This window comes from Aspergillus flavus, chromosome 5 (assembly GCF_009017415.1).
Source record: "Aspergillus flavus chromosome 5, complete sequence".
NCBI lineage: Eukaryota > Fungi > Ascomycota > Eurotiomycetes > Eurotiales > Aspergillaceae > Aspergillus > Aspergillus flavus.
In genome coordinates, this window is record NC_092408.1 from 3,984,102 (window position 1) to 4,003,176 (window position 19,075).

The 19,075-nt window shown below is 46.9% G+C and overlaps 8 protein-coding genes across 8 annotated transcripts; 6 read left to right on the top strand and 2 right to left on the bottom strand.

The window, feature by feature from the left end:
* Positions 1–206: 206 nt before the first annotated feature.
* F9C07_2234816 (nucleotide excision repair factor) lies at positions 207–2,987 on the top strand (the record flags this gene model as incomplete). Its single annotated transcript, XM_041286597.1, has 7 exons — positions 207–228; positions 288–349; positions 455–731; positions 797–1,416; positions 1,471–1,747; positions 1,799–1,879; positions 1,930–2,987. 7 exons carry the CDS (start codon positions 207–209, stop codon positions 2,985–2,987), a joined length of 2,397 nt encoding a protein of 798 aa, XP_041148294.1.
* Positions 2,988–3,506: 519 nt separating this feature from the next.
* Positions 3,507–6,477, bottom strand: F9C07_2234817 (mitofusin 1 GTPase; the record flags this gene model as incomplete). Its single annotated transcript, XM_041293387.1, has 4 exons — positions 3,507–3,868; positions 3,920–5,985; positions 6,038–6,086; positions 6,156–6,477. 4 exons carry the CDS (start codon positions 6,475–6,477, stop codon positions 3,507–3,509), a joined length of 2,799 nt encoding a protein of 932 aa, XP_041148295.1.
* Positions 6,478–6,844: 367 nt separating this feature from the next.
* Positions 6,845–7,763, top strand: F9C07_2108683 (Snf7-domain-containing protein; the record flags this gene model as incomplete). The annotated part of the gene is made up of 4 exons (XM_071509047.1): positions 6,845–6,850; positions 6,911–7,252; positions 7,311–7,604; positions 7,635–7,763. 4 exons carry the CDS (start codon positions 6,845–6,847, stop codon positions 7,761–7,763), a joined length of 771 nt encoding a protein of 256 aa, XP_071364631.1.
* Positions 7,764–10,035: 2,272 nt separating this feature from the next.
* Positions 10,036–10,683, top strand: F9C07_9141 (cyclophilin type peptidyl-prolyl cis-trans isomerase; the record flags this gene model as incomplete). The annotated part of the gene is made up of 4 exons (XM_041286601.1): positions 10,036–10,078; positions 10,132–10,301; positions 10,351–10,457; positions 10,506–10,683. The coding sequence occupies 4 exons, from the start codon at positions 10,036–10,038 to the stop codon at positions 10,681–10,683; spliced, it is 498 nt and encodes a 165-aa protein (XP_041148297.1).
* A 1,480-nt stretch (positions 10,684–12,163) lies between these two features.
* F9C07_2234820 (acyl carrier protein) lies at positions 12,164–12,576 on the top strand (the record flags this gene model as incomplete). Its single annotated transcript, XM_071509960.1, has 4 exons — positions 12,164–12,214; positions 12,285–12,365; positions 12,429–12,477; positions 12,539–12,576. The coding sequence occupies 4 exons, from the start codon at positions 12,164–12,166 to the stop codon at positions 12,574–12,576; spliced, it is 219 nt and encodes a 72-aa protein (XP_071364632.1).
* Positions 12,577–12,737: 161 nt separating this feature from the next.
* F9C07_2285441 (uncharacterized protein) lies at positions 12,738–13,751 on the top strand. Its single transcript, XM_071510755.1, has 2 exons — positions 12,738–13,070; positions 13,121–13,751. The coding sequence occupies exons 1-2, from the start codon at positions 12,778–12,780 to the stop codon at positions 13,356–13,358; spliced, it is 531 nt and encodes a 176-aa protein (XP_071364633.1). The 5' UTR covers positions 12,738–12,777; the 3' UTR covers positions 13,359–13,751.
* Positions 13,752–13,812: 61 nt separating this feature from the next.
* Positions 13,813–14,935, bottom strand: F9C07_2214729 (uncharacterized protein; the record flags this gene model as incomplete). Its single annotated transcript, XM_071509672.1, is given in 4 exon segments — positions 13,813–14,049; positions 14,157–14,218; positions 14,281–14,860; positions 14,880–14,935. The coding sequence occupies 4 exon segments, from the start codon at positions 14,933–14,935 to the stop codon at positions 14,028–14,030; spliced, it is 720 nt and encodes a 239-aa protein (XP_071364634.1). The 3' UTR covers positions 13,813–14,027.
* A 909-nt stretch (positions 14,936–15,844) lies between these two features.
* On the top strand, positions 15,845–18,414 carry F9C07_2223056 (alkaline-phosphatase-like protein; the record flags this gene model as incomplete). Its single annotated transcript, XM_071509741.1, has 5 exons — positions 15,845–15,914; positions 15,978–16,072; positions 16,134–17,123; positions 17,248–17,660; positions 17,728–18,414. The coding sequence occupies exons 3-5, from the start codon at positions 17,111–17,113 to the stop codon at positions 18,412–18,414; spliced, it is 1,113 nt and encodes a 370-aa protein (XP_071364635.1). The 5' UTR covers positions 15,845–15,914; positions 15,978–16,072; positions 16,134–17,110.
* Positions 18,415–19,075: the final 661 nt, after the last annotated feature.

Below are 19,075 nucleotides of genomic sequence, written 5' to 3' on the forward strand. Positions count from 1 at the left end.
ACAGTTGCTATAGCTTGAATTGCTGATAAGAAGATCTTCTAGCTCAGAGAGGACAGCTTAACGCTTCTTACGTTTGTGTCTTTGCTCCTTTCTCTAAAGTACTACGATCACGTGATAGCGCATCACGGAAACGCGCCAATGCGGCATCGGAAGTATCAAATCAATCCATGAGCAAGCCTGTTTTCATGCGCTGCCAATCATGAAGCATGGCAGAGAAGGGTGCCTCAAGTAAGTAATTATACCACTTAGTATTATGATTATATGACATTATACTAATAAGACGGCAGACAAGGAGCATCCTCTTGCGGGGGTGGTCCTGTGCTTCACGTCCATTCTACCAGAACAACGGGTCAGTGAAATGTTGTTCTCTCGAGAATCTTTGATGCTCTTACTTTTTCTCCCATACCCTTATAAGTAAATGGTTGCGACAGCTGACCAACGTCCTCGAAATTAGACGGAGCTGGCTACAATCGCGCGCCAGATGGGAGCGACTCTCAAACTTGACCTAACCTCCGATGTTACCCATTTGATTGTCGGCGAGATCAATACCGCGAAATACAAATTCGTCGCACGAGAACGAGCGGATGTGACTGTCCTCAAGCCCGAGTGGGTAGAAGCGGTCCGCCAATCATGGATGCAGGGAGAGGATACAGACGTTCGAGGTCTGGAAGAACAATACAAATTCCCGACATTTGCCGGATTGTGTATATGTATAACAGGGTTCGAGGACAGTAAGTAGGAATGGGCATTTTACGCCGCACCGACATATACTGAGGCTTTTTTTTTTTTACCTCAGTGGCATTTCGAAACTATATCCAAGACACAGCCATTGTACATGGAGCCGAGTTCAGAAAAGATCTTACGAAACAAGTCACCCATCTTGTCGCACGAGATACGGAGAGCCAGAAGTACAAGTTTGCGACGCAATGGAACATCAAGGTCGTTACTGTGAAATGGTTCACCGACAGTATAGAGCGTGGAATGGTCCTGGAGGAAACATTATATCACCCGCTTGTGCCGGAAGAGCAGCAGGGTGCGGGGGCCTGGAATCGCGCACAGCCCACTCCGCGGGAGAAAGACCCGGGTAATGAGAGTTCGTCGAATCCTCGCCCTAGAAAGTTGCGCCGCATCGCAAGTGCCAAATTGGTAGACCAGAACGAAGGGATCTGGGGTGATATCGTAGGCACAGGCTCCAGAGGAAGTCAACAGAAAGACGATAGTCAGTTGCTCGCTAAGCGCGCATCTATGGTTCAAGAGGCCAAGTCGTTCGCTAGTGAAACTACCTTTGCAGAAGCCTTTGAGCAGGGCAATGAAAAGATCCAAAAGCCTCGTCAGAAATCCTCAGAAACGACCAGCCACCGTGATGGCTTTTTGGACGGTTGTTATTTCTTCATTCATGGATTCTCTTCAAAGCAGGTTTGTTTGTGTGCGCAAATAATTTTTTTGTTATTGCATCTGATCAAGTTACAGACGAATGTCCTCCGCCAACATCTCTCGTTCAATGGAGCCCAGTTGGTCGGCTCATTGAGCGAATTCTCTCGGCCGGACATTCCTAAGAGAGGCCATGGTCTTTACACAATTGTCCCCTACAAGATGCCTCGAGCCCAGGTTCCCTCCACAGATGATCTAGCATTCGAATGTGAAATTGTAACCGATATGTGGTTGGAAAGATGCCTTGATGCCAAGGCTCTAGTACCCCCAGAATCACACATTGCGAACACCCCAATCCCTCGAATCCCTATCCCTGGTAAGTCCCTATTCTCTGTTCCTGTATAGATGTGCAGACTAATCATGCTAGGGCTCGACGGTATGAAAATCTGCTCTACAGGTGTATCTCGTATAGATCTTCTACATCTATCGAAACTCGTAGGTCTTATTGGTAAGTTCAGAGTACCTTGCTCGGTATCTTTCGTGAACTAACCATTTCAGGGGCAACCTATAATGAGTACCTGACACCAACTGCATCTGTTTTGTTATGTAATGATCCTGGTTCTGCAAATCAAGAAAAGCTAAGGCATACGTATGAATGGAACGTTCCCGCAGTCACCGTCGATTGGCTATGGACCACCATTCAAAAAGCACAGAAACAGCCATTCGAGCCTTTTCTAATTCGCAAACCAATCTCAGAAAGCAGTCGAGACCCGGAAAAGCGAGCTGGCTCTCGCCCGGAGCAAAAGGAACAGTCCCAGGAGCCTAACAAACGCAACAACGCAATCAAATCTCAATCCCACCCAAATCACCTTCAAACGAACAAACTCATTAGACAAACATCAAGGGAATCAGACAAAGCCCCCTCGCGCCATTCAACACCCCTACAGGAGAAGTCCGAAATCCTGCAAAAAGAACCCACCATAAGGGAATCCCCCACAAAAGAACCAAGCCAACAACATGCAGCATACATATCACCAAGGAAGCGTCCAGCCTCAGAACAAACAACAGATCCAACCTCCCTAACCGCAATCGAAACAACGCTGAGCGGATTCCTCCAGCAGGCACGAGCAGCAAACTCGCGCTCCACATCAGACACAGGAGAGAACGGCGACCGGCCGCGTTCAAGGCGCAGAAAGCCTCTTCTTGGAAGAGCGCCCTCTCATGCCTCCGTCCGCTCTACCGAACATAAAGGGTTCTCTCGCGCTAGCTCAATCGACACTCTGAATGAAGATGGCTGCGGAAGTGCAATAGACAGCGTCAATACAGACGGGATACCGTCCCTTGTGAACAGCGGGAGATTCGATTTCCTCGAAGGAGACCGTATTAATGAAGAAGAGGAGTCTGAAACACCTCCAATGACACAATTAAACTACGAAGACCCGGATGCTGTCGCAATGCGCGAGAAATTCCTCAACCAGGCAGGCAAACTCGTCGAAAAGAAGCCTGCGAATCAGGACCTCATTGTGGGTGAAGTTAAGGAACTCGAAAACGTGGGTTGGGGGTCTGGTCGGAGAACGAGAAATGCAGGCAAGGTTGCGGAGGATAATACTTTTTAGATCCTGTTGGAAACCTTTGTCTGGCGTGTATGCTCATATTCTAATGATGGGTTTGTGCATGGCATAGATAGCATCGAAGTGGCGTCTTTGGTCATTGCTGGGAGTTATGGATGAATCTACCTTGGAATTATTCATTGATACCATCTATTATCATTTATCTAGGATGTTTGGATAAGGAAAGATGACCAGTTCTCTGCAATAACAATTAACTGTGTAGATAGGTGACTACCTACGATTTTAGATAAAGCATCAGTGGGAGTGGGAATCCAATACGCTGAATTCTTCAAAGAACGCCAATGTAGGTGTAAACAGGAAGGCTATCAACGTGAATCACAGCCTCATGGAAAGGGGAAATAAAAGTAAGTGAGGTGGAAGGATGGAAACACATGAACAAAAATTGGTGTACACAATAGGGATATTTGGGAAGAGAAGCAGAATTAGCACCCTCGAGACAGCCGGCCGGATAGCTCATACAGAATCATTACTTTTTGTACATATAACGCAAGGGAGGTTTAGAGCTCATGGCTCATGGGAACCCATTGCACCCGGCAGTGGGCCATCAAGGTCTATGTTCTCTACAGACCTTCTGTTCTCACCACTTTCGCGGAAGAGGTTGGAGAAGTACTTGCTTGCATTCTCACTTTCAACCTTGGTCTTGCTAACTTCTTGCTTGCGTCTTCCGAGGTCTTCGATGTCCTGGGCGAGACTGGCTTGGAGATTGTTGGCCGGGATACGGAGAACTCGCCGGACTTCAGTCGAGATCCGAGTAGCGTTCGAATGTACGTAGTCTTTCTCTTCAAGAGCAGCGGCGATCTTGCGTGAGAGGCGAGGAGGGAGTGTGGTGGGAATTGTAGAAAGTACGTATGCAGCAGTTAAAGCAGCTGTTTAAGTTAGTTTTGCCCTCAAGGATTCGGTACGAAGGAAACACTTACCAGCCGCAACTATACCCGGAACCAGGAGGCGTCGCAAGTTGTTGGGACCAAGGAACTTAGCTGCACTAAACGCGCTGTCAACCCAGCTGATACCGCCGAAGAGTCTGCCTCCGAGGACAGTGACAGCCGTCATGGCCATTCCTGTTCCGGCCACCTTCTCTTGACGCTCCCAAATGCCAGCAATGTCGAAGAAATCCAATAGTTCGACTTCGGTGTCAACTTGTTTGGCAAAAGTATGGCGTCGACTACGGCGGAACATCATATCGGCACGGAAATTCAAGGGTGCGAATTTGTCTCCAACGTGAAGAAGGCCAATCTTTTGAATGGCTTCTACACCGTCTACTGTCTTTAAGCGCGCATAGTCCTCGCAAGCCGAGGCTGCGGCGGATATTTGCTCCAGCATGGCTAACTTCAAATCTTCCGCATACTGGAATGCAGAGAAGATACCGGGATATTCAACGCCCAAATCAGCCTCCGATACGCGAGCAATAGTATCCGACAAGGTCGACCGCGTATGGTTGTAGACATCTTCGCATGAATCGTCGATGTTTTTCTCAACCTGCACGTCGAGCTCTATCTTCTTCTTCTGGCCGCCTTCATAAGCTGGTTCGAGCTCTGCCAATTCTTCTGTGACACGCTTGAGTTCGGACTGGGCAATGTCGCGATTGACAGAGGCCAGTGAGTTCAAATCCCCAAGCAAATTGAGAAGATAAGTCCTGGCAGGGGCGAGCTTCGAGCGAGAACGCTTTTCGAGAACAAATCGTCGCAGAGAGCTTTCAAGGTTTTCGAAATCTTGGATCTTCTGCTTTTCCTTCCCTTTGTCTTTTCCTTTGCCTTTGGGTTTACTATCGTCGTCATCGTCATCCCCGTCAGAATCAAAGCCCCCGCCGCCACCGGAACCAGAGCTTTCCACAGACATGGGAGGCGCAACAGGAACAGCATTGCTTGATACGAAATGAACGAGTTCTGCAGATTCCTTGTACGTACGAGGGCTAAGCTTATTTATCTGGTCGAGAATCATTCGCTCACACCGTTGCTTGTCGCGAATCTGATCGAACCCGTTGACAACGATAAACATATAGGCTTTTTCCTTTGCCGCGTTGTGAATGAAATCCTTGGCCGAGAGCGTGAAATGATTGGCAGCGGAAACGACAAACACAACAACATCGATCTCTTCCTGCCGAGCAAAAACAGCGGTTGTTTTCAAGGAATCGGAATTCAAACCGGGGGCATCAATCAGAGCAATATCGACGACCCCATTATTCAGTAGAGACTCGTCAATGGTTCGTACGTCCTTAACGTAGACTTTGCATTGCATGTATTTGGAGTTGTCGATCACAATATTCTCGAGTTCAGTCAAGGGATACACGTCGTATGTGCTCTCATCGTTGCGATTATAATCCACATCCTTGTGGACTGCATGCACCTCCTCGACTCCGCTGTTCTCCCGCGCATCGAGAACCTCACAGAAAATGCTGGTGCAAGGTTGCTGGTCTTCGGGCAGCACCTTGCGACGCAGCAGAGCATTACAGAAAGTCGACTTTCCTGCATTAAGGTCACCCGTGATCAGAACCTTGCTTGAGGTATCTTCGATCCTGTCGCGCAATGAGAGAAGGTGTTTGACACTCTGGCTGATCTTTCCGTCCAAAAGAGACGCAATAGAGGCCTTTTCCAACGAATGTACCAATTCCACCTGAGACAGAGCACCCAGCTTCAAGTCTAGTTTCAAAATAGAAAATTCTTGCGCTATCTGCGGGGTCATCAATCTCGGCTCTGGCGCTGGCCGACGCTCCGCAGCTGCACTTGACTCCGCAGCAGCCAGGTCGCCGCTATTTGATACTGTAGCTGCTCGTCTAATAGGTCCAGGTTTTAAATCACCCTGTTGAATATCCCCATCGTCGAAGAATGACTGTGCTTGGCGCAAGGCGGGTCTGTCTGAGGGATAATCCGGAGCATCTCGTACCGACGGGTAGTGGGCAGGCCACTGACGGTTCATGTCCTGGAGGTCCTTCAAGGTCTCGAGAGTCCGTGTAATAGCGCGTCCGAGTTTCGTCCTGTTGGAGTTGCTATAAAGAGGGTTAGAACTTTCATTTGGCTGTTTTGTGATCGTAAACGTACTAGAGTAGCTGGTGAACATGGCTCGCCACAACCTGCCGTTCATGTTCCGCTGGGGCGCATCCACGTTAGTAAACTATACGGCCCAAAAGAGATACTGGTGATGCTCGGAGTAACCAACCTGCTGGATTCCACTGTCCCGGGAGTGTTGGAGTATGCATCGGGGTCGGTCTATCCACCATCATATCTGTTCTCCAGTCGCCACCCGCATCACCATCTCTCACACTGCCACTCGCGATACTGTCACCATAACCCGAGTCTCTGTTCAATGATGCCATCAAAGCCGTAGCGCTCTCCGAGGTCGAACCATTTCCAACGGTCATGTACGCGGGCGGGGCGTTCGGGAAGAAAGGGTACTCGGACGCTTCCTGCTGCGGAGGATGTCTTGATGAACCCTCACCGGCAGAAGAACCGCCGTTGCCGGGAAAATACTCCTGACTCATGGCGAAAAGGATGTGCGGTGCATAGATGTCGAAAGGTCAGGCAAGATGCGATGAAACGGAACTTGTTTTTTCGTCAGTCGGAAGACCCGCTTACATGAGCATAAAAACGGCGTCACGGGTGGAAATTCTATGTCCCAAAAGGGGTTGGTCGCCGCCATGTGACTGTCGCCCCCGTAATTTTAACAGTTTGGATCCGCCCGCTGAACGTTCGGCGTATTAGTGCTTAGGTTTGATGTCACCGCGCGGCTTCGGATCGAATCAGATATTCCCCTCTCCAATCTTGCCCCCTTCATTTGTACCTTTCACGCAGCCTCTTTGGTTTTATTTCTCATTGTTTGTTACTGGGCATCTTTCTTGACTGGCCAAGATGAATGTATGTTGTCCGACGTTTTTCGGCGTACTCGCTTCCCCGCTTACGCTGTTCATTGTCTAGGTTATCGAGTGGGCATTTGGAAAGCGCATGACACCAGCAGAGCGCCTGCGCAAACATCAAAGGGCTCTGGACCGAACACAGCGCGAATTAGACCGGGAGCGAACCAAGCTGGAAAATCAAGAGAAGAAGCTGGTGCAAGACATCAAGAAGAGTGCCAAGAATGGCCAGATTGGAGCCTGCAAGATCCAGGCCAAGGACCTAGTCAGGACGAGACGGTATACATGCCATGCAACATCGCTCTATATGTCAGGTTATGAGCTAATGGATATTGCCGGATCTAGGTACATCCAGAAATTCTATCAAATGCGAACACAACTCCAAGCGATTTCTCTTCGTATTCAGGTAGGATGGTCCCGAAGTGCACGAATGGCGGTTCCCGTACTCACTTGATGTTATGCAGACCGTTCGCAGCAACGAGCAGATGATGCAGTCAATGAAAGGCGCCACAATGTTACTGGGTAGTATGAACCGACAAATGAACCTCCCTGCGCTGCAACGAATTGCTATGGAATTTGAACGAGAAAATGATATAATGGATCAGCGACAAGAAATGATGGACGACGCTATTGACGAAGCAACTGGAATGGAGGGCGAGGATGAAGATAGTGAAGATATTGTCAAGGAAGTCTTAGATGAAATAGGTGTAGATCTCAGTCAGGCGGTTCGTGCTCTTTTCTTCATCTACGTCAGTGCTGTGTGTATACTGACTTTTACTCTTGAACAGCTGGGCGAGACGCCAACCGACATACAGAAGACTGCAGTCGGCGAGACTCGAGTCGCCCAACCAGTTGGCGCTGGGGGGAGCTCAGCTGATGACGATCTACAAGCCAGGCTGGACAGCCTTCGACGGTGATCACGAGCTCTATTTGTTTCTTTACTTTATCTTCTTTGTTCTTCAAGCCTCACTTTCATCCATGACGGGTTTACTCTTTGCATCGATTACGACGCCACTTCTTTCATGTCAGGTTAATGTGATACAGTCAGCAATCCCGGCAGGTCGCCACATCATTCTACCAGGAAGACGAAGCTGAGTTTTGCTATGAGTATTTCGATGCTACAGGGTGCCAAGGAGTTTTGTGCATTGTCGTAGCGTAAATTTCAGCCTATTTCACGCCTACTCATATCAGCCATAATCTGTACCTATACTCCGTACTCCTGATATTGATCTATAATGGTCCCAGATAACAATACGGAAGAATTATGTTCCTGTAAATTACATTTCCAAGATACAGATATGTAACTGAACCAGTGATCCATGGTACGAGCCGGATGGCTAGAAGATTCCAAGGAAATAAGCTAAACTGATGTCTGTCAGACCTGGCAAGCTATCAACACAACTTATATACCTCAGACATAGTAATATTTATGCCGGGTCAAAAGAGGCCAGGCAGTTGTCAGCAGTACCGAGGATGGTTGACTTTGGTCATAGTTACATTCCGCATATGAACCTTATGTTTTACGGGGCACGTGGGGCCGAAGGTGTTTACCATTGCATGATAGGACGCAGTGGTGCCATCAGTTAGTTCCCTTGTCGAAGTATACAGGGTTTGAGGAAGTTTGTTTTACAATAATACTTCACAGTAGTTACTGAGTCTGTTGCATTTCAACGGGCCATGAAGAAAATCTCTGAGATTCCGTATCCAATCTTTAGGGTTCCATATCAAGAAGCAGATGGCATCGGTCCGGTAGCATAGAAGCTCGGGAGTCATACTTATGCCATGAGAAACTGACAATTTTATTTTCAAGAGCTCTGAAAGAAATCTAACCATGCTGCTGGGCACATCGCATCTCTGACTATTCTCTAGAAGCGCATCTATACTCATGTCCAACCCAGCGACATCCATGTCCTCGAATAGCAGCACGCACTGGGAGGGCACCTCAGAGAATATATGAATGCGCTGAGACGCATTCACATTGTCATCTAACAGACCCAATACATAAGCGTATCATGATAAAGAGAGCCAAGTATGCCTTCTCGGCATAGTCAAAGCAGAGTCCACGCTGAGTGATGAACACAAGAGCAAAGTTAATGAAGACCATCGCGCTCAGATTCTGGATATTGCACACCAGCTCCGGGAAAGACCCGAATGTATGAGGCACTGTGTCTTTACGAAACTATGAGCATGGGTGTGGGCACACGGTTGTGATATTCTCTACCACGCTCTTGATCCACGGCAATTCTTTCTCATTGTACATGCCGGTCATGGGAGGTTGAGAGGGACTGTTCGGAAAATATACTCGGACGCTTAATATATCAAGAATCCACAATATTCAAGTTGAAGACTAACCAGATTGTGAATCGATGAGGGACTGCCCCATATGAATATAAATCTAGCACACGTTCAAGACGGAATACAAATATCAAAGCCTCACGCTGTCCGATTAACCTCATCACTTCAATCAAGAACCTTCTCGGCGCCCCGATCGTCTTCCAATACAATATGCCTACTGTTGCAGAGAGGGCAAAGAAAGTATATGCAAAGCGACTCCAAATCGAGCCGGAATAGGCGAGTGACCTCCAGCTATCTATTATGTTACTTAATATTAACAGATCAACCGTAGGTGACTGATGATGTGAAATTTGACCGTGATCTGGGTTCCGCAGATGTTGTAATAAGAGGGCATAGAAAAGCCTTGAAGTGGTCGGGCCTACTTACCAATAACACCCCCTCTTTGATAATTTCTGTGATCTATAGATTTACTGGCTAGGTGATCTCTGGACTTGTAAGTGTCTCTAGGTATCTATGTTCTCTTGTGTATGGCTAATTCTGAATCTTCACGGACAGTGAATGATATTATCGAGTATTTCGAATCGTGGGACTTGTAGGCGGAGGAAGAGGAGGAGTAAATGGTTGACTTGCTATATGTGGTCTTCGTTGTGCAACCTAGTTGGTGTGATAGATAATCCAGTACATTTTGATTATCCTATAAGAAGTGGATGTTGAAAATAAAAACTGCCCAATGATAAGGGTTTTGGCGTACGCGAAAATTTTATCAACAGGCATGTACGTCACTACCCCGCGATTAAATCCCGTATAAATAAAAATCGATTGCGATAAAAACAATCCTGCATCAGACCCTTATTTTATCTTCATAAAATTATCAACACGTCACTATCAGCAACCATGGCCCGGCCTATTGTCTTCTTCGACATCGCAGTCAATGGCAGTAAGGATTAGTATATAACGTCCCATTCGAATGACCTTACTGATAAACTATAGCCCCCCAGGGTCGCATCGAATTTGAGCTATTCTCGGACGTCACACCTAGAACCGCAGAGAACTTTCGCGCTCTTTGCACCGGTGAAAAGGGATTCGGGTACAAGGGAAGCTCTTTCCACCGTGTGATCCCGCAGTTCATGCTGCAGGGTGGTGACTTCACCCGTGGAGATGTAAGCAATTCATTTTTTTATACATAGTGGTCACATCTAAGATGAACAGGGCACCGGCGGTCGATCCATTTACGGCGAAACCTTCCCCGACGAGAATTTCCAGTTGAAGCACGACAGACCCGGTCTCCTCTCTATGGCCAATGCTGGCCCGGGCACGTAAGTTGGATCCATTTATTGATGGCATGATTGCTCACCTCGAACCAGAAATGGCTCTCAATTCTTCATCACCACAGTTGTCACAGATTGGTTGGATGGAGCCCACGTCGTCTTTGGCCAAGTTACTAAAGGCTTCGAACTGGTTAAATTGATCGAATCCTTCGGAACTCCCCAGGGTACACCCCGTGCCAGAGTCCAGATTACCGAGTCTGGTCAGCTTCAATAAATGAATAAATTGATTGGGGATACAAGGGTCGGTATAAGAACTGATACCATTACACATTCGGATTGAAGATAGCAAAACCTGGTCATTCATTATAGCCCATAGAGGATTTGCTTAAGGTGCATACTACTATATTTGACTCTGAACGTATCACAGTAACCACAACCACAGATACATTTTTCCAATCTATGAAGAAAAGCTCATGGTAGCATAATTGGCATTCCGGGACTAGTAGCGTCCAGCACTCTTTGCTTTAATGGTATGCCTAGCTTGGAAAACGCAGTGGACAAAAGTTACTAGGAGAGGGCCTTTGTAATTCAGAAAGCCGACCCCAGTCAAGATTCAAGAAGCCGGGTAATTTTTCTGTGCTGTTCCCTATAAATAACTCAGATCGTAGCCCCACAGTCCGGCCATCTGCCGAGTCAACTAAATTGCGCCACTACCGAAATGTCGGAAACTGATATCATTCCGGTCTTGGTACTGACATACGCAATATCCCCAGAATCAGACGGATCTTCTGTCCATCGGATCTTGATGCGTTTAAATAGTGGCATGATAAAGTCCCACAATTGAAAAAGGATCTAGATATTGCAATGTGTAAGCGAGAACCGTCTTCAACATGATAAATATGACCGAGTACTATGGAGACTGTCAAACTGGGTCTCTGGGCGCACAGTTCTGCTATGAGTACTTCGGTGACACAGGTTGCCTTTGCCAAGAAGTTTTGTGTATTATTGTAGCGTAGCTTTCAGCCTAATTTATATCTACTTCTATCAGCTATAATCTGTATCTTTACTCCGTACTCTCTTGATATTAATCTATAATAGGACAATACTACAGAAAAACTATAACTTATATTCCTTGTATTTTATCTATAATACTGGGATATCTGACTGAACCGCTGATCTGTGATACAGGCTAGATAGCTGGAAGGTTCCATTGAAATAAGCTAAACCGATGCCTGTCAGCCCTGGCAAGCTATCAACACAATTTCTATACCTTGCAGATATAGCAAGGTTTTATGTTAGGCTAAACAGGCAAGGCAGTTATCAACAATATCCAGTATGGCTGGTTTTGGCTATAGCCAGACTCTGTAATATTAACTATATACGTAATAATAAGTGGGTCGTCTGCTTTGGTATACACGGTTCGCAAGCAGGGTCTTCTCGGAATTAGTAGTTTACAAAGATCAGAAGTCGACGCTGGGTGACGAACGCGAGAAATCCAATGACGCCAGGATACTGCGCAATAATCTGACAGCGCCAGGTAGCGAAAGTCAGACTTGGGTATCCTCTCGGTTTGACTTAAACACTAACTAGATTTAGAACCGATGAGGGGTTGGGGGCTGCAGTGCCCACTATAAATACGGGGACACATATTCAAAGATCGAATACAAACATTAAACACTCACGCTGCCCAATTGACCTCGTCCTTCTTCGACTAAGAAACTTCTCTCCGTGTCCCGACCATCCTCAAATACAATATGTCTACTATCGAGGCGAGAGTAAAGACAATAATCGCAGAGCAACTCGACGTGAAAATGGAGGATGCAAGTGACCTTCATCTACCTAACATTTTATGCAATATTGACCGAACTTTTGTAGATAAAAAATGAGGCGAGATACGTGGATGACCTGGGTGCCGATTCTCTTGATATGGTCGAGCTTGTGATGGCCCTTGAAGAGGTAGGAGAACGCCCCGCCCTTGGCAGCTTTCGAGATCTCTAGATTTTCTGACTGGATAATCAGGAATTCAACACGGAAATATCTGATGACCACTCGGAAAAACTCCTCACTGGTTTGTGTCTCCAGGTGTTTCTGTTCTTGCGCATATGCTAACCCCAGACCTGTACGGACAGTCCAAGTCACCATTGACTATATCAATGCACGCCAGTAAAAGATTGATGTGATATATGTGGTCATCGTTGTGTGATCGACCATAATCAAGTAGCTTAGAAATATAGTTGACTAAAATTCATCTGTAGAGGAGCTTTTGCAATCCAACAAGCCGACCCCGATCAAGAAGTGGGGTAATTTTCTAGTATCATAAATTTATACAGTAAATGAGTCGAGCCCCACCATTTTGTTTGCCGCCAAAATGCCGGAACCTAACATCATTCCCTTTCCATACCCTCTCGGTGTTGGTACCGACATATGCCATATTCCCAGAATCAGACGGATCTTGACCCACGAGAACCCAAATCATGTTCACCGATTCGTGAAACGAATCTTCTGTCCATCGGAGCTTGATGCGTTTCAACAGCGGCATGAGAAAGTCTTACAGTTGAAAAAGGGTCTAGACACTGGGATATGTGAGAACGAGGAGAGCAGTCTTCAACAGGATAAATATGACCGGGCGCTATGGAGACTGTCGAGCTGGGTGGCTGGGCGGTAAGGCAAACTAGTAGAGTTACAGTGAGGGTAGGCTAATCATCGACCAGATTTGCCGCTAAAGAAGCAGCAATGAAAGCTGTCTCTCCACAGCGCCTGGGATGGCATCATGCCGAGGTGTTGGTGCCTCCGGGACAAATCAAGCCATTGCTAGTGATACACAGTTTTAAGCATGCAGACACCGCCGAAAGGAATGGTGAAAATCCGGTCAGAAAGCATGCTGCGCAGCTTTCAATTAGTCATGATGGAGAGTATGCTATTGCAACTGTTTTAGCTGCGATTCATTGAAGAGGGTGAAACTGGCGGACATGGCTCATAAGATAGGGGTTGTTGTTTTTAGGGCTTAGTTCCCAGGGTCTGCGCACCCTGGTAAGGAATTGAATTCCGACTGTATAGCTGAGATATGTACACAACATACGGAACCGGAGTAGTTCAGAATGGTAAATCTTGGCATTAGGGCTAGGGAAATAATAGGAGGGATACTGTTTCCGGAAGTTTTGGCAAGGAATGAATAAATATGTGAGGTATTACTCAGAGCAGTGAATCATTTGATCGCAAGGCGTCCAACGCCTGTCTGCAATATACTGGGTGTTTCCAAAGTAGGGCATACAGTTGGATTATTCAACTGTGCTGAGGAACTTCAGCGCGAATGAAGTTTGGTGAAGCTTGATTAAGATTGGCTGGATATATGAATATTGTTTATCTCAAAGAGACAGTTGATTGTAGCTTTTTATTAATGAACGGACGGATAGGCCAGGGAGTAGTATAATATTGACTCAGTGTCCCTCCCTGCTTCCAGTAAAACATCATCATACCATCCCCTACACCATGCCCAGAAGCCAGCTATATGTATTCCTCTGGCATAACCTGCGCAACAACCACGTTTGGCCTTCGCTTTCCATGGACCTATTCAGTGACACTCTGCGTTAGGGATATTCCACGGATAGCGGACATCTACTATACAGGCTCCCATCCCACACTGCTATGATCAGTACATATAATACACAATAAATGATACATCATTGAGTATGCTCTTACCGGATATTCCTCATCACAGGCAACATTCCAGTCCAAGCTCTGACTTACATAACCGGGTCTGGGTCTGTCCATTCCGATAACGCATACACCGTGTGGGTAACGCGGGTTACCTCGGTGGCAGGTCTTTTACAGTCAGCTCCATGACAAGCCATCGTTTTGTGGTTTGACTTACACCTTGCTTCCACTCGTGGTCTTTCGGAATTCGACCTGGTCTTTCACGATCACTCTGAGGTGGTCTTTGCGGTCTTACACGAGGAATCTGAGGTGTCTCTTCGTGGAATTCCCACTCGCCGAGATCATGGCCGCTTGTTCCTTGAGGGAGGTTCTCATTGCCCTGATGCTCAGACTCGGCGAATTGCAACTGGTTGTCATCATCGCCGCCCTGAGGTGACCCTTCAATGTATTGCAACCTGTGGGTACCATTGCCGCCCCCAAATCTCGCGTGACTGAATCTCCACTGGTTTCTATTATTGTCGATTGGTGCTGGAATGAACTGCCCATGGCCCTGAGGTCGCTCCTCAACGAATTGCACTTCTAACGGTTGGTTAGTACCGCTGTTCTCAGCTCTCTCTTCATGGATTCGCAACTGGTGGTGATCATCGTCGCTTGTTCCTGAAGGGAGATTCCCATCGCCCTGATGTCTATCTCCAACGAATCTCCACGGGTGGTCTGGTGGAGCTCGTTTAACCCAATGTGACGCTTCATCGCCGGCAATAGCACCAGCATCACCAGCATTACCAGAATTGTCTTCGCTACCGATTGGGACCGCACCTCCAGGGCGCAAAAAGAAAGATAAGAACCAAAGCAAAGAAAACGGTAGTCTTCATTCTTGCGTTGTTTTAAATATTAGAAGTGACCAGCACTAGAAGAAATGAATTTATAAACTAAATTGACTAATAGGAAATTGAAATGAATGGTTTGGGTTGACAACCAAGTATCGGAAAATGGACGTCTTTATATAGTTGATATGCCAAGACACAGTCTTTTGAATGTAGTATAGAGATTGACGGTTCTGCATTCAAATCCGTAGCCACGGTTTACTTTTCCCAACTGTGTTACATGTTTAGTTGAGTTATTTTGTTATTTCTGTTCATACTGGCTTTCATAGTATAGATTAGTTGAGGTTCTTTGTAGCTATATCATGGATCAAAGAGTGATCGACATGATCTTCAACGCCCGGCTGGACACCAGAGTTTGAGTTTAGGGCTTTCTTTTGGTTTTCCAAAATAAATCACCATATAATATTAGTTGTATTAATATCCTAAATAGTTTATAACTTTGTTGAATAGCCATAGCTCATATAAGGGGTTCAACATGGAATCAACGGGCTGAACCTCCCAGGCTCTCTCAAGAACTCTGCCTTTAACGCTAGAATAGTAAACTACAACGGCAGTCAATTAAGACTTAGCCTAAGGAAAACTCTTACTAGAAATGCTCTACCCTATGCCTAGTTTGCCATGGCTGAAAGCCCTACCGTTCGTTCAAAGGCCTACCGTTAGAAACAGTGTGATCTAGAATTCCTATCGGCTTAATGATAATAATATGAATGAGCGCCATAGAAAAAAAAGAGAATTTATAATTGAGATTCCTATACGGCACAACTGTTCTATACTTTTGACTGTCAATAGTAAACTGTTGATCCTGTTTGAAATTCGCTCAGTAACACATGTGTAACTTAGAGAGAAGACAACTTATGCTTCCCATCAAAAGTTTCCTAGAACTCGACAACCTCTCGAAAAACATCAAACCACGTCACCTTTGACCGGAGGGAGTGCGTGGTTATCTTCAAGGTTACTCTTGGATGCGGTATGTTGTCTCGATTTGGTATGTGTCACTGATAGTGAGCTACTATATTGAAGCGCTTTATAGGCTTCGAACCTCTAAGTCTTAGACCACTGTCTACTGTGTTCGTGTATTACACGGGCAACGGCTAGCAAAGACCACGTAGCATTCCGGTACTGAATGTATGTACATCTTCGCCTTTCATACTGTTGCTATATAGAAAATGAATGACCTGTTTTATAGATGCGCGTTTTATTTGGATAAGCTAAGCACTTATGATTTGCGCACAATGGGATATTATAGATATGCCATCATTGCCAAACTTCCCCCTTCTGAAACAATCCTTGGCTATATATAGGGCACAGACGCCTACGAAAAAAGTACAGCAAGGACAGTGATGCCCAATTACGCTCTCTACGAAGCCGGCATTTTTATGAAACCAACAAAAAAGAAAACAAAACTCTACTCGGCTTATATCGCTTCCACTTCCCAGTTAATCATCTTCTCCTGCTTGAGATCTGTCAGACCGTATTCCGTGTCTAGATCTGTGCGCAGCTCGACCTCCTTCTGAAACCACCCAGATATAAACCAGCCCGGTAAAGGCAATTGAAAACCTGTCCTACCAACTTCCGGGCACCAGAGTACACGCTGATCATTTCTGCCTGTAATGGGGCCACCGGCGACTTGATGACTGCGGCCGAGGTATGATGTCACAGGAAAGCGTTGACTTTGTTGGCACCTGTGTTGTAGTCAACGATGAAATGTGGTGTTGATTGGCGACATCGGTGACCTTCTATCTACCAAGGCTGTTTAGCGTACATGGACCAAGAATCCAAGGACTAACGGTTACCTATCTTTTCCAAAATCATCTAATTGACGGCTATAACGACACCGAAAATTGTAAAACGGTAGAGTCACAAGCGATAATTCGTAAGTTTGGTATGCCTAGGGTTTCGTGTATCAAGTGATCCTTCGCGGTCTTCGCACCGGATGTGCGGTTTTCGTACCGAGAAGGTAGAACCTGTGACAGGCGCAACAGTTCAAACCGGCCGGACTTGCGAGTGCTATAGAGTCAAGTGGGGAACGAAAATCGGACTTCCTCCCTGAGTATGTATATTTAGTGCTGGTATGCCACGATATGGACACCAGGACACCACAGTTACTTCCTACTTGAGGAATAATATCCTTGTTGGCTATCTACTGGGACACATTACACTACGATGGAACACCCTGGTCAGTATATGTCCTGCATAAAAACTTGAGTCTCCAATGCTGATAGCAGTAGAACACCGAGAAACTTTCACTCTCCATTCTCGTGTGTATCAACTCCCTAAACAGCCAACCGTCGTCGTATGAGTCGACGGCTTCAACCCCGAGTATCTCCAATCCGGACTCGACAGAGACCTACTCCCCACATTTGCCAGCTTCCTAAAGAATGGATTCCACGCAACCGGAAAGAGCTGCATGCTCTCACTCACCAACCCCAACAATGTCTCAATCATCACAGGCGCACCCCCAAGCATCCACGGCATCGCGGGGATCTTCTTCCTAGACCGCTCGACCGGCAAAGAAACCATGATCTGCGACGACTCATTACTCCGCGGATCCACGCTGCTCGAACAGATGTCGCGGCACGGAGTGCGCGTAGCAGCCATAACGGCTAAGGACAAGCTGCGGAAGATCCTCGCCCACGGGCTGAAGGGCGACGCCGTCTGTTTCTCGGCGGAGAAGGCTTCCGAATGCACCCTGGCGGAAAACGGGATCGCGGATGTTGAGCAGTGCCTTGGACGACCCGCTCCGAGCCAATACTCCGCTAACCTATCCTTGTATGTACTAGATGCTGGCATTAAGGTACTGCAAGGAGGATAAGTCCGACTTTCTCTACCTGATGCTGTCTGGTTATGTGCAACACAAGCACGGTCCTGGTAGTCCGGAGGCTGATGACTTTGTGAAGGCCATGGATGATCGACTGGCAAAACTGGCTGTGATGGCGATTGTCGGCGTAGTTGGTGACCACGGCATGAGTCGCAAGTCTAACGATGCGGGAGAGCCCGATGTGCTGTTCCTTGAAGACGTGTTAGACGCGAAATTTGGTGAGAATGCAGCACGGGTCATCTGTCCCATAACGGACCCGTTCGTGCGTCATCATGGAGCTCGTGGATCGTTTGTGCGCGTCTATCTTAGGGATCAGAGCTTGTTGGAATCGGTGCTTGCTTTGTGCCAGGCCTTGCCAGAAACCGAGGTTGCCCTTAGCGGAGAAGATGCGGCGAGGAAGTACGATACGCCTTTGGATCGGGAAGGTGATATTGTGGTCATTTCGACGTCGTCGACGGTTATCGGAAGATGTGAATCGGAGCACGGCCTGTCCACTGTGAAGGACTTTCCACTGCGATCTCATGGCGGGTTGAGCGAGCAGGTAGTTCCGGTGATCATGTCAAGGGCGGTTGAGGATGTCCAGATCGTGAGTTTGAGAGCCTGGAAGGATTACGATGTCTTTGATTTGGTGCTGAATTGGTCAAAATGAAGGGAGCGAAGCAAGAAGCCCCCAGGTGGCTCAGACTGCATATAACCGTGTTTAGTTTAACAGCGTTTCAGTGGCTTTAGGAATACTTGGATACTCTACATTATTTTGGAAATGGGTGGGCTACATAAAATATCATAAATCTGTTTCATACATGGAGATAGGGCCATTATGATAACAAGAAAATAAGGAAGCCATGGAATAGCCATATCAGTCGATTAGTTAACCATTACGCAGAAACAGAAGTGATTGCACGATAGGAGGTCTCAATACTTACATCGCAAGACATAGGAGTGGGCCATATCTACCATGAGCCCTGGTTATGAAGCTCGTCATGCGTGATGTGTTGCCAGGGCCTGGCCTGATTCCAGAGTTCCTTTCAGTCGTCAGACGTAAGATGCAAGGCTCCAATTGATAGCCCATTGCTGGCTGTACCTTCCGGTTGTCAGCAGCATTCTTAGAGCAGTAAGCCGAGAACACAGCTTGCATATGAAACGTGCGAATTTGTCACATTGCCCATCCCTATACGAGAAGGTACAGGGTATTCAATGCCAATAGGGGATAGTAAACCAACGCCACTGAACCGAAGCTGTCACCAGACCCACGAACCTGCTCTTACATCTGCCTCCTGGAGGAAGTTCGAGATGTGTGAGTATCATGCAAA

Bases quoted from the DNA above. Each gene is read 5' to 3' on its own strand.
- F9C07_2285441 (XM_071510755.1), top strand. From the start codon at position 12,778: ATGCCGGAACCTAACATCATTCCCTTTCCATACCCTCTCGGTGTTGGT. The intron at 13,071-13,120 runs GTAAGGCAAACT...ATCATCGACCAG, and splicing joins TCGAGCTGGGTGGCTGGGCG to ATTTGCCGCTAAAGAAGCAG.